Source organism: Nematostella vectensis, chromosome 2 (genome assembly GCF_932526225.1).
Source record: "Nematostella vectensis chromosome 2, jaNemVect1.1, whole genome shotgun sequence".
NCBI classification, from domain to species: Eukaryota; Metazoa; Cnidaria; class Anthozoa; order Actiniaria; family Edwardsiidae; genus Nematostella; species Nematostella vectensis.
This window is the reverse complement of record NC_064035.1, coordinates 9,813,366-9,826,460: the sequence shown is the minus strand read 5'-3', so window position 1 is coordinate 9,826,460 and position 13,095 is coordinate 9,813,366. Positions and strand designations below refer to the sequence as shown.

General features: G+C 40.5%; 2 protein-coding genes and 1 long non-coding RNA gene across 3 annotated transcripts; 1 reads left to right on the top strand and 2 right to left on the bottom strand.

Moving 5' to 3' along the window:
- Positions 1-132: 132 nt before the first annotated feature.
- LOC5521322 (enhancer of polycomb homolog 1) lies at positions 133-8,453 on the top strand. Its single transcript, XM_001640959.3, has 14 exons — positions 133-526; positions 1,068-1,221; positions 1,738-1,820; positions 1,935-2,096; positions 4,281-4,397; positions 4,563-4,630; positions 5,086-5,166; positions 5,256-5,483; positions 5,613-5,715; positions 5,804-5,893; positions 6,121-6,269; positions 6,563-6,709; positions 6,829-7,338; positions 7,861-8,453. The coding sequence occupies exons 1-14, from the start codon at positions 374-376 to the stop codon at positions 7,928-7,930; spliced, it is 2,115 nt and encodes a 704-aa protein (XP_001641009.1). The 5' UTR covers positions 133-373; the 3' UTR covers positions 7,931-8,453.
- LOC125561022 lies at positions 5,255-6,127 on the bottom strand. Its single transcript, XR_007307019.1, has 2 exons — positions 5,892-6,127; positions 5,255-5,505 (listed from the first exon to the last, which is right to left on the bottom strand). It is a non-coding gene; the product is annotated as an uncharacterized LOC125561022 (long non-coding RNA).
- Positions 8,454-8,766: 313 nt separating the features above from the next.
- On the bottom strand, positions 8,767-13,059 carry LOC5521210 (potassium/sodium hyperpolarization-activated cyclic nucleotide-gated channel 2). Its single transcript, XM_001641077.3, has 8 exons — positions 12,782-13,059; positions 12,019-12,716; positions 11,766-11,915; positions 11,411-11,629; positions 10,644-10,790; positions 10,134-10,377; positions 9,472-9,688; positions 8,767-9,305 (listed from the first exon to the last, which is right to left on the bottom strand). Exons 1-8 carry the CDS (start codon positions 12,942-12,944, stop codon positions 9,014-9,016), a joined length of 2,130 nt encoding a protein of 709 aa, XP_001641127.2. The 5' UTR covers positions 12,945-13,059; the 3' UTR covers positions 8,767-9,013.
- Positions 13,060-13,095: the final 36 nt, after the last annotated feature.

Below are 13,095 nucleotides of genomic sequence, written 5' to 3'. Positions count from 1 at the left end.
GACACCACCGAAAAGACAAAAAAAGATGGTTTCTGCAAAAGAACGGGGAACAAAAAAGCGCGCGCATGAGCCCGCGGTAACTGAATTTGACATGAGATTCATGCGCACGCACATGTTTGGTGAGGTGCATGTCGGGTAATATGTACTACATGAGCTGTTTTCGGCGGCCATGATGGATCCGAGAAATCGAGATCCCAACAAGAAAATACGCGTAAATTCGTCTTAAAAGGCGATTTTATACACCAATAACCTCACAATGTTTTAGATCGACACCCCTAATTTCCACTTCGAAGAAAATTGATCGACTGCGCTGTTAGTGCAGGGTTGTAAATTGCAAGTTTGAGCGCCGCACGTCGGGTGAGAAAGTACCAAGATGAGTAAATTGTCATTCAGGGCTCGGCAGCTCGACTCCAATAAGGCCCTGCCGGTCTACCAAGCCGAGGAACTGCCGGACCTGACGGAATTCACCACCATCAACCGCGCAGTTCCTCAGATGCCGACCGGAATGGAGAAAGAGGAGGAATCGGTGTGTATATTATGGAAAATAACAACTTTCCAACTTTACTAATTTCTTCGTATAAAGCCCTATATTGTCCCGAGTTGGAAGAGGTTAATGCTATGCAAAATCTGTTCAAAAGTGCACTCAATTATGTTACTTGGATTATGAACAGGACACTATATCGATGTATTTGCAGCTTTTTACGCTCGTTTTAAGTGACCTCATTCACGTGATCTAGTAGCGAAAACCCCGCCATTTTTGAATACTATTAAACTTGGGACAGGAAATATACCAGATTTAATAGAATTTCCGCTGATATTTACAAAAAAAATATATATATAAATTTATATTTGAAAATTGTTACTTAGATAACTGTCAAGTACTCTACATATCTTTGTTTTATAATTTTTTAACTTAGATTTTAATATATATATTTTTTCTTATTGGTTTGAGGCAGATTTTGATACTTAGAGTTTCTTTTTTATTATTATAGATTGCAACAGCATACCACTTCCTGTCCAAGATGAGTCTAATTGTTAATGTTGTGGATTTTTGCACCCTTCTTTAGGAACACCATCTACAACGAGCCATATCTGCACAACAAGTTTATGGAGATACACAACAGCTTGTAATTCCTACTCCGGAAAGTGAAGAAATGAAAAATGTGCCCAATCTATACAAAGCATCATTCAAACAACCAAAGCAGTATATCCATGTACAAGGTACATCAGTGTATGATTTCAGTTGGAAATAAGCCTGTTCTGCCATAAGGACTTAGTTTTGTTATAATGTCTAATACTTGAGAGTGTTACTCTGGAGCGGCTTCTTACAAGCAAAACACTGATAAGAAGTGGTAATGATATTGATTAGCTAATCTTGTTTCAAGGTTAACCCAGTAATTAACTCAGAAAAATTTACATTAACTGCTTAAAAAAGTCACAGGTTTTTATGGAAATGTGCACACCGCTTACAGAGCAGAGTTTCTTGCGGTTTGCTGTGTTTTTTGTGTGCAGTAGTCTGGTCCATGGTCTCAACTTTTCACCTTTTTTTTTTTTTCATCAAATTTGATCAGTTCCGATGGAACTAAAATTATTTACCTTCCAGTTTCCAGTTGGAAATTATTTAAAGCAAGAAAGTGGCTAATTTTGGTTTTATATCGTCGGCAAACACCCTCCCACTGTTAGGCCTCTGAAAGGCTACCAATACAGGATCTTAATTTATATGATTTCCATGTTAAGCTTGTGGCCTGGAGGAAGACGTTCCTGATTATGATCTTGACTCGGAGGATGAAGAGTGGCTCAAGAATTTTAACAAGAAAAAGGTGACGGGCGCTTGATCTCCATTGCTTGATGGAGTCTGTATCGGGTTACTTTCCCATCATTTAATCTTACAACTTACTACTATTGTAGGAATTTATGAAATTGTAATTTAACAGGAAATGATCACACACCTCAAGTTTGAAGAAATGATTGACACTCTTGAGAAAGGAATGGGTGCTCAAGCAATGACTTACAATGAAGCCAAATCTCTCCTGAAAAGCTCTGAAGACCTAATGAAGCCTGTGTTTGAGTATTGGTCAAAGAAAAGACAAAAACTTGTGAGTTTTTTTTTTCATTTTTGTTCTTGCATTTGTTGCTGTTTAACCCATTGACCCCTGAACCGGCCTGTACCGGCCGTTGGAAAAACCTGCTTTTTTCCCTGAACCGGCCTGTACCGGCCGTTTTTAGCGCACGCAAGATAAACCTCTCTAGCTCCCCTCCCTGGCGAGTAAAGCTTTTGCAAATTCAACTGGAGCATGACAAAGAATTGACCAATCAAATGAGCTCTTTTGCGCATCTCCTAGCAACCGAACAATAGAAAAATGCCTTGTAGTGAAATCACTTGTCTCGCGCGACCGCCATGTTGAATTCTTAGAGACCCGGTAGCCCTTGAAAATCGCAATACTTTCATTATTTTCTCGCTTTCAAGGCTTGGTAAGGAAAGATAATTAGAAAACTTGACACGATAGTTCCAGAGAGGATAATTACAGCCCATGAGAGGACCGTTTTAATGAAAAATGACAGGGAATAGTGCGTAAAGACATCTGAGTTCACGCGGGATTCTGACAGTGAAATTTAACTCTTGGAGTCTCACAGTGGAGATTTTGCCATGTTTCAAGAAGTACACTGCCTCTAGTCTGGTGAGAATGAATTATTTACCCACTAAAAGTCTGCTGTATGGATGGAGGCTTCTTATTTTTGTGATACAGTAAGACCTGTATCATGATATTTATTTTGGCTAAATCAGGCCTGTGTGAATTCAATAATTAGACCACGTGTGGTTGCTCTTATTTCAAAATACTCATTTCATGAGGTCAAAATGGTACAAAAATAACCTTTACTGGATCACACAACATCTGCAAGGCAACAAGGCTGTCACAAAGGGTTTTTTAGATGGATATACCGAATATTTTGCATGTTCTATTTTTGCTCTGTTTGAGAACGATAGATTTGACTAACAAAATCCGTGCAAACGATTTGAATCAATTCTATATTCCTCCGTTCTTGGTAAATAAAATTAAGGAAAATCAATAAGTAATCAATACTTTCAGTTGATAATGCATTGAAAATGTTGTGAACTAATTGTGAGTTTAGGAAATCCACGGAGAGCACTAAGATTGTGTTCTCTAAACATGAAACATCAATAGAAATTTCAACCGTCGCTGTGTCCAGAACACGCACTTTGAAATCTTAAAACTGGTTGATAAAATGTCTTTGTTTTACCAAGTCTTCAAATCTTATCTATGAAATAAACTCACGGAATGTATTCAGGAATACTGCGAGTACATTTATTTAAAATATTGTATTGATTTATGTATTTATTAAAAAAATAATTTTGTCATAAGAAGTTGTGTTTTGTTTCTTCGTGTTCACTAAATTGATAAAATTTCAATAAACTTGTTAAATAATCGTCTAGTTTTTATATTTTCCTAGTTCTTTACAGATTAATTTTTACAACATCGGATTCCTCATCTTTTTCTGAATAAGATGCACTATTTGCTTTTATGTAATATTGTCTCACAATTTACTGCGCATATGTGTTTTGTTTTCTTGAGCGAATTTGCAAAACTCATGAAAACTCCCAGGGAGAGGGTGAATCGCGCGCTATTATTTCAGGAGCGAATGGGTTAAACTGCCAGGCTGTTTCACCTTGTTTGTAATAATGCTAATGATTGATTGACTGACTGGCTGACCGACTGACCCACTGACCAACCCACCGACCGACCAGCCGACCCACCAATAGGCTGATTGGTTGACTGACCGACCCACCAATAGGCTGATTGGTTGACGTACCGACCCACAAATAGACTGATTGGTTGACTGACTGGCTAACCAATAGACTGATTGGTTGACGGATTCACTGACCAATAGACTGATTGGTTGACTGACCGACCGACTGATTGGTTGACTGACCCACCAAAAGATTAATTGGTTGACTGACCCACCAATAGACTGATTGGTTGACTGACTGACTAACCAATAGACTTATTGGTTGACGGATTGCTGACCAATAGACTAATTGGTTGACTGACTGACCACCAATAGACTGATTGGTTAACTTCCTGACTGATTGATTGACTGTCCAAATGATTGGCTGTTTAAATGATCAAGAGGATACAGTAGTTTTTTTATTGTTTGATTTGATTGACGAATTGATTAATCTATGATTTATTGATAAGGCTGTTTCTTTTAAAATGTTTTGGTTGTTTAAATTATTAATTTATGATTTCTTGTGTGCCCAGTCGGACCCAGCAATCTGTCTAATACCGCAAGTAAGAGCTGAAAAGAGAGATGGCACCTCAGTCAGCGACCCCTATGTTGCATTTCGTAGAAGAACAGAAAAAATGCAAACTAGGAAGGTATGTGCAATTTAGTGATTGATGCTTCTTATGTTCGAGTTAACTGTTAAATTTTTAGCCTAATCGTTGAGAAAACTTTGACCACATAGTAGTTATTCTGCTAGAATGTATGATGTGATCCTTTGCAATTGTGTAAGTCATTTGGTGTATTTTGTTTCTCAACAGAATCGCAAAAATGATGAGGCAGGATATGAGAGGATGCTCAAGTTAAGGCGGGACCTCAAGAGAGCATGGTAAATTACAGTACATGGTACATGGTATATAGTACATGGCATAAAAGCAGTTGAGTTTTTACTATAATGACATTATAACTGATAGAATCAAAAAGCCCAAACTGTCGCGATCTCGTACCAGAACAATGAATACAATACACCAAAAACTGGAAATCGACTCTGCCAAATTTTCGTCTTTAATAAGACTTCTTCAGGGCAGACTCAAAAATATATCCTTTAAACTCCTAGGTTTCCTATAAGCCACCATAGGTACCCTACCAATAGCACCCCTACATCTAATATAAGATGTCTGCCCTGAAGAAGTCTTATTAAAGACGAAAATTTGTTTTTGGTGTATTGACATTATAACTGATACTGTACTGAATAAGGGCATTATATCATTTTGACGAGAAGGTGTGGTTAAAACCTTGGCCAGGGTTACTGTACATGTATTTAATTTTGTTGTTTAACCATAGCACTATCCTTGATATGGTAAAGAGAAGAGAGCAGACAAAAAAGGACATGCTGGCCTTGACTGTGGAGATATTTGAAAAACGGTAAGGTTGCCTTGTACTTGCTTTGTATTAGTGTCATGATAATTATGGCCTGTAGGCATTTTTTGAATCTGATCTCCTTTGTTTTATAGCTATGCTGCCGGTGACTTCACGGGACAGATTCTACAGCAGTGTCTTGACCTGATTCGCTATCAGCCACCAGCCAACAACCTCTCTGTACCCGTCTCCAGTGTTCATGGAGAAAACCTTACTCCTGGCTCCAACACCGAGGGTGGTAAAGACATTGAAATTTGGAAGAAACGGAAACAAGAGGAGAGAGCTAGACTTCATAAGAATGACAACTACTATCTTGAAGCAGGGTAAAGAACTTGCTTTGAATTTCTACAACCAAAAAGAAGCAATTGTTAAATATAACCATTCTAGCTACTTAATATGTATTGAGATATTCTTTAGGTGTATTCATTAATTGCTGTTTGTTATTGTACCAGCTTCAAGAGGTACAAAAGTGGAAGAATGGCTCATGTTCATTCTGAAGGACAAGCCATTTTCAGTGAGAATGAAGATGACCTTGGCCCTCTTTCACCCACTTTGGTATGATTTAAAAGACTTGATGCAATAACCATATCCATATATGTAAGATTATATGTATCTGGGTTAAAATGACCATTCGCTCTTTTAGATGGAGCTTCCATCAGAGCCTGAAGAAGATGAGGACAACCCAGATGGTCGTTTTGCTTTCAAAAGGAAAAAGGGTGTCAAATACTTACCGGTGAGCTTCAGCTGCCATATGAATAAAAACTTGGTCTTTTAAAACTGCAGTTGCCACCCTAATAAAAAAAAGGGTACCTGCCTTTTAACCTTGATTTATGCCTGAAGGAGTTCACTGTTGTACATACAAACATAGTTATACCTGTCACATAAATGTCTATTTTTGCAAACAAATTTTAGAATTTATCCACCAGGACAGTGTATCTAAAGAACTTTGTTCTTTTGCAGCCACGATTTGATTCTCCGATGCCATATCCATGGTCTGACCCTTCAGAAGGAGGCCTTGGTGATAAGAGATTTAGATATAGTTGCACTTCGATATCATCGCCAAAGAGACTGATAGGATTCGCACGCCGCAGAGTAGGCAGAGGAGGAAGGTATGACAATCTTTTAAATGCTTGAATAAATACAAAAAGCCCAAATCGTCGTGATCGTGAACCAGAAGATTAAATACAATACACCAAAAACTGGTGTTCGACTGAAATACATAGGTAGAATGTGCTAGTCTTTGGGCAAGATAATTTGCCCAAATCCATTATTTTTGGCAAAAAGCTTCAAATAAAAGGTGGCTGTCGATTAGCCACAATGCAAACAGGTTTTTTCATCCCTACTTAACTGAACCCTCGATTAACAATCTCTAATTTTTTGTACATATCCCATTGATTTACAGGATCTACTTTGATCGTGCCTGGACTCCACTTTCTGAAAACTTAGATGATCTAGAGTCCTTACTGAATGCCTCATCGTCATCAACACTCAATTTACCTAATGGGCTTTTTCCTTACGACCATTTGACTGGCTGGAAAAAACTAACCATGTAAGTATACATCTCACAAGGGTTACTGATAGGATCTGTCATGCTCAAAGGCGATACTGTTATGTGTGGCTTTCACTTAAGGTAATGTTCTAATCATATCACTCTATCTTGAATTTTAGACCGCATTATCGTCCGAAATCGCCCACAAGAACGCCGACATCACAAGCGGAATTATCTACATCGAACAATCATGACTTAAACTCTGACGTTACAAGCAGCGGTCAACCGCGACCAAGACTGCATAGGAGCTTCTCTTCACAGCCACGCTCTAAATTCTCACTAAACACATCCCCTAGCAATGGCAAAGTCGGTTTAAATTTATCTACTGCAAGTCGACATTCTTTGCCTAATGGACCAATTGCGGGTCAAACACAAAGTACTTTAACCTCGTATGGGGCATGGACGAGTAACCAATCTGGTGGAACTCCCACCAAGAGCGCCTATTCCACTGCACCCATGAAAGCTGTCTATGCCTTGAACTTTCCTCTCAATTCAAGCACTTCTAGTCAGTTATTGTCGAATAGTCTTGTACGTGGGAATGCACCATTTTCGCCGACGGCGGTCAACGCACCTGGCGGCACAAACGCGCTGAAATCCACAAGTCTCTCCAATATCAGCATCAGTCTAAGGTGAGGTCTCTGTCGTGTGTGTCCGTCGGAGTCTGTCTGTCTGAAGGTCTCCCTCGTGTATGTTTTATTGGTCTTTCTACAACGACACTCGTAAATCGCGCGCTCTGATTGGTCGAGGGACCATGTGTTATAAGGACACACGCTGGCTTGGCATCAGCATGCGCGCGCCCTCCCAAAAAACGAAAGTGAAATGTAAGACCCCGTCCCCACGTATCCGTTTTCGTTTGAAAACGAAACCTTTTTGGAAACGTGGGGACGGAGTCTAAGAGAACATTTTTATTGTTGTAAAAAACAGATCTCATTTTTGCGTGCATCTGTCCTCTAATAGATGCACAGAAGACGTCACAGCGTGTCATGAACAAAAGTCACGCAACTCGACTCGCGCAAAAATGAGATATTTTTGTTAATTACCGAAGGGATTTTTTTTTACACTCAATTTTCATACTTGTGAATCCATTTCTTTGCTCCTCCTGAATACCTTTTCCCTGCCATTTGATTAACGCGTGCTCTGTCTTCTTTTAGCGAAATTGAATCCGCCAAAACGGACGCGCTACATCGTCAAAACAGCCTCGATGCGATCGAGGCGACGTGAGGGTCGCTTTCTACCATACTATACAGACATACTTATGTTTGTCTGTGAAGTAGATCAATCCAGTAGATGTCCAGGAATATCCATCCATACAGTGCCTGGTGGACCCCTCCTCACCCAGCCGTGCGCGCTTTGTGAATAGTATTTATATGAATGAATTTCGGCTGGCTGGCAGATGGGGTATGGAATTCCGGGGAAGTGTTTCGCCAGCTCTCATCTGTTAACAGTTAAACTGTCCTAAATACGACCCACCTCCTCCCCTATTTCGGTACATAAACATTTTTATGATCAGGCTGTTATTTTACCTAACAAATGGGTCGAGGTTCTTTGGGAAACACCCTAGTAGCAGTATGGGCATCAACGAATTAGACCTCGCCTCGCAATTTCATGTGATTAGATTTTATAAAACGATTGAAAATGCGGCCGGATGCCCCGCATTTGATTGTTTTTTTTTTTGCTGGTATTTCATACTCTGCAAACGTATTTGTGTACAAATAAATCATCTCATTAAAAAAGTGAACCGCGACATTGTGTGCATTTGATATAGCTAGTACTAGCTATCCAGGTTATAGGGCAACAAGTCAGCAATATTGACAATACCCAAAATACCAGATGAACCTACAGTATTTACTCCTACATCGGTCAAGCTCTAAAGAATATCAAAATGAACTCAGGCATTATTTACCACATACCCCAATATTCGGATAAAACCATACAGCGCAGTAGAGCAATCTGCTTTGCATACGCTATGCAATTTGGCTAAGGAGAGGTGCGCAAAATGCTATCGGTAAACATGAGCTATTGCGATAGAGCTTAAATCTGCTCGTTACCCAACAATATCGGTTTTCCAATTTTACAGAATCATTAATTTCAAAACAGGTACAGGTATTCCAAAACAAGTGAGTCTTTTATCGGTAGAATAGAAATGATTTTAAGTTGGAAATGTTCAGAAGACAATGACAAATTGAAACTTAAGTAGTAATAATGCGTCATACTAGTACACGGACGATTACTGAGAAAATTGGTGATTGGTTGAGGTAATTTACTTCTCTGGCGATTAATAAAGGAAGAATTAACTAGTGAGGATTAGAAGTCTGCGATGAGAGCAAGAACATCCTCGTCCATCTCCACTTCGTCATTATCACTGTTGTCGTCGGAGAGATCAACGGAATAGTGGTGTTTGTGTTCTACGAAAGACGCGAGTCCAGGGGCGACAGATTTGATAAATGCTTGGGTTAGGACACCGCCAACTTTTCCTTTTTTGGGGACAAACAAAGATGTTCCTACATCAGCTGGTTCCGCGCTCGGTTCAGGAGCAGGCGTAAGCGGTAGTGTAAGAGGGATGTTTTCATGGCCATCTTCAAACTCAAATACGGATCTGAAAACGATTATATTAGATAAGTAATGGCCGCATTCTGTCATGGATATCAGTATGATATAGGTTAATGCATATTTCGATAATCAATTATGTTAATCAAGTATCTACACTATAGGAGCAGATTTTAGCTATTCTGATTTAACCATTGGATGCTAGCAGAGTGTACCTTTTGTGGTCTTTTGAGACTTGTATCTCAGAGAGTTTCGGTTTGAGCCCTAGTCGCGAGAGTCTCTCCTTGGCTACTTCCTCTAGCACGGACTTCATCTCCGGGTAATCTTGCAGGACCTCGTGGAAGTGGGTGGCAGACAGGCTATATACATCGCACGTGGTGGCCGCTCGCACGGATGCCACGCGACGCGCTTCCTTCGTCAGCAAACAGATTTCTAAACATGGAATAAAGACACTCAACTCCATCCTCCTGAAATCACCCAAATAGCTTAAGGTTTCTCCCAATACCCATTATGCGCTTATATTCTAATGAGAATAAGAAAACTGTCTGCGTTCCGCTTGCGATTACGTCCAAGTGAGAACCAACCTTTATACTTCAATCGTATGTTATTTGATTTTTATCTCAAAAGAAATCTGTTTTCCATTTGCGTGCAGTGGTATCTCTACCCAAAATATTAATTTCTTACTAAAGTACTATTGGCTACCTCCATTAAGCGGCCAACCTAAATTCAGCGACCACCTTTCACGGTCTGAATGATGGACGCTTAATAGAAGCGCTAGTGTATCATCGTCAATCACTCTGGTAGTGCATGAGTCTTGCAGGCTCGTGACCTGCTTTCCCTGGCATATCCTATTTGGCAATTTTTTTTAAAGTGTCACCTCCAAAGTGCGAACCGTCACCAAGACTGGTCGCCAAGGCGCCTTCTCGGGTCAGTATATCCACGATTCCCTTTTGGATAAAGTACATCTTATCACCACGATGGCCGCTGCGGCAGATGTAGTCCCCATTAAGAAACACTTCGAATTTAAGCTTGGTGACAATGTCGGTGATAAAGCTAATGCTGGCGCCACTAAAGAACGGCACGGTGGTCAGGAGGGGCTTGATGTTATGCACTAGAATGGTCTATTGGGGGAGGAAATAACACACAGGCATTATCTTCATTGACGAACGAACGGCGAAAGAAAAGAAATCGTCAGCGCATATTCGAATCAGCGCAAAAGGAAGAGTAAAAGAATGAAAGGGAAGCATTGAAGTGTTCTAATTTCTTTCACAGTTTTTTTTTTTCGCTGTTCCTGTTCATTGAAATTCTAGGGGATAAGCAAGTCAAGATTTTCTATATGGCTTTTCACGTTTCATAACGCCCCTATTTATACTTTCTTTTGCCTTACCTCACGAAGGTTCTTAGACAGCTCAGTTAGAATAGCATCCTCATCAAACAGCTTGTGGTGGAACCGATGCTCGTAAAAGTCTTGTACTTGAAGACGAATCCGTAACGGGAGCTTTCGATAACGCATATATTCTTCAACTTGATTCAACTGAAACAATGTAAACCATGTCAACGCACAGGGATTTTTAGCAAGTGACTTGGTCTTCACCAAGACAGAGCTTGTTCTACCTTTTCTTTCCCGTAACCCTACACCCCCCACCCCCCCCTGCACAAGTGCTAGGCCTTTGATTACAATCACGGGACGAGTCATACAAAACCAAAAAAGGCCAACAGGTGTGATTATAGAGAAAACGCCAAATTGTGCACCTAGTCAGTGATAATTCGAGGCTCTTTGTTGCCTCATTTAGAGGCTTTTTATGACATTAGCTCAAAAAGTTGTCGTTGAAAATTCTTTAATCTTTCTACAAAAAAGGAAAATGAATTTGTCGCTGAAATAGGGGAATTTTGTTTGCGCGCGCACGCTCGATGCCGTCATTTTCGAACGAAAAGAGCGCGCACCGATGCGCAGAACATAGCGCCGTGTAAAACAGGGGAATAACCTTAAAATGTGATTGTGGGAAACACTGTGTTTTGGCCCATTCCAGGGAGTGGAAATTCTGCGGGGCCTATTGATGAGAATGGGGACAATATAACAGAGCACCTCATATTTCTTCCTTAGGGCGGGAGAGAGATACCCCCCCTCCATATATCGCGCCCTTGCGATGATACCTTCTCGTTGAAAAGCCTGCCCGAAGAGTCAATGGACATGATGAGACTGGACATGATACCGATAAAGACAGCGTAAAACGTGGCCCCGGCGGTCATACTGCAGACAGTCAACCAAAGATCTGTCAAGTTTTGTGGAGGATAGTGTCCGTAGCCGATGCATAACATATGAGACAACGCCCTGAATAAGGACCAACTGTACTGTTCACCAGGAGAGGCGGTCTAGTGAAGGAATAAAACATTGTGTGTTAATTGCTATAATTGATTTAAAGCTTGTCTACACCACGCCTAAGCAGACCATCTAGATGTTCTACAGCTTGTCTGTAGTCTTAAGTCTTCCTATAGTTATAGGACTTACTTTAAGGTTGCTGGTGGAGACCCAAGAGTCATCAGGGAACTCTTGGAGGTACGGGACAAAGAACTGAATACATCCATTCCAGTGAGACAACACCAACATACAACATATCAGCTTCATTATCCGAAGTTGACCTTTTGCTATATTCAAAAGCTAGAAAGAAAAAAAAGATGCACACGGGAAAGATTGTTATTCCCAATGTTCCAAACGATTGTCTACATTTAGCCATATAAGCATATCATCTAAGATTCCTTACCTCTTCAAACCTTGTCATGTATCGAACCAGCCTTGATACTCGCAGCAAACGCAAAAGACTTAGAAGCTTAGCAAGTTTTAGAATCCGCAAGGCCCTGGAAGCTCTGAGAAGGGTTTGTTCTTCTGTTGTGGACGAAGCAATAAAATATGCGTAGTCGAACGGTAGCGATGAAGCCAAATCGATGATAAACCAACCGCGCAGGTACATCATACTTATCACCTTCTTGTCCAAGATAACCTCTTCCTGATTATTGGGATCTACTATGCCAGTTCTAAAGTTCAGAAAAATGTCAACTACAAAGAAGACGTCGGAAACGCCATTGAGGATAAGCCAATGGATGGAGAGGTCATCACTCAAGAAGGCAATGCTGACAGGCAGAAGAAGCACGTGCATGAAGATGAAGATGATCAGCAGAATATCCCAATACCATCGAAAGGTGCTAAAAGGATGAATGACGCCTTTTCCTTGTTGGCTTTGTCGTCTCTGTTCTAGCATCACAGCTGCCTTGTTGCCGAACAACTTTAGCGCGAGTTTGTTGTCTGGATTGGCGTTGAAGATCTCTCGAATGTACGACAGAGTTCGGGAGGCAAATCTTTGATGGTGTGCTCCAGCTCTCGCAACATTATCTGCTGTTTTTGCCACTTCTACTATGTTAGAGCGTTTTCGAAAGACTTTCTCATGTTGAAATGCCTCTGCACCTAAGAAGTGAATTTCAATGTGAGTGGAAATGGTATCCTATAGAAAAGTTCGCATATTGGTTTACCTGGCAAGGGTGTTGTATGTCGTCTTGGCCTCTTGTTGAATATTACCAGCGGTTCCTCTATGGTGTCATGTGCACCATAAAAATTTTTGTCGGTTACACAAGGGCATGGCTGAATAAGGCCACATTTGGTGCACCTTGCATCATTTATATCTTTCTTAACCATAGTGCAGAGTTTTTTCGTTCAATAAAAACCCTTTTCATCAGCCCTCCTCCGCAGAGGAGAACGCGAGATTACATCAAGTTTGCATTTTGGTTTGGTACACTTATCAAATTGTGACGTTGAGGACTAATTAACCTTCGTTAATCAAATTAGA

Excerpts from the sequence above, each read along its gene's own strand:
- LOC5521210 (XM_001641077.3), bottom strand. The coding sequence starts at position 12,944 with ATGGTTAAGAAAGATATAAATGATGCAAGGTGCACCAAATGTGGCCTT. Across the intron at positions 12,717-12,781 it reads ACATACAACACCCTTGCCAG|GTGCAGAGGCATTTCAACAT; the intron begins GTAAACCAATAT and ends TTCACTTCTTAG. Across the intron at positions 10,791-11,410 it reads GCAGGCTTTTCAACGAGAAG|TTGAATCAAGTTGAAGAATA; the intron begins GTATCATCGCAA and ends ACATTGTTTCAG.
- LOC5521322 (XM_001640959.3), top strand. The coding sequence starts at position 374 with ATGAGTAAATTGTCATTCAGGGCTCGGCAGCTCGACTCCAATAAGGCC. Across the intron at positions 527-1,067 it reads TGGAGAAAGAGGAGGAATCG|GAACACCATCTACAACGAGC; the intron begins GTGTGTATATTA and ends ACCCTTCTTTAG. Across the intron at positions 5,894-6,120 it reads AGGGTGTCAAATACTTACCG|CCACGATTTGATTCTCCGAT; the intron begins GTGAGCTTCAGC and ends GTTCTTTTGCAG.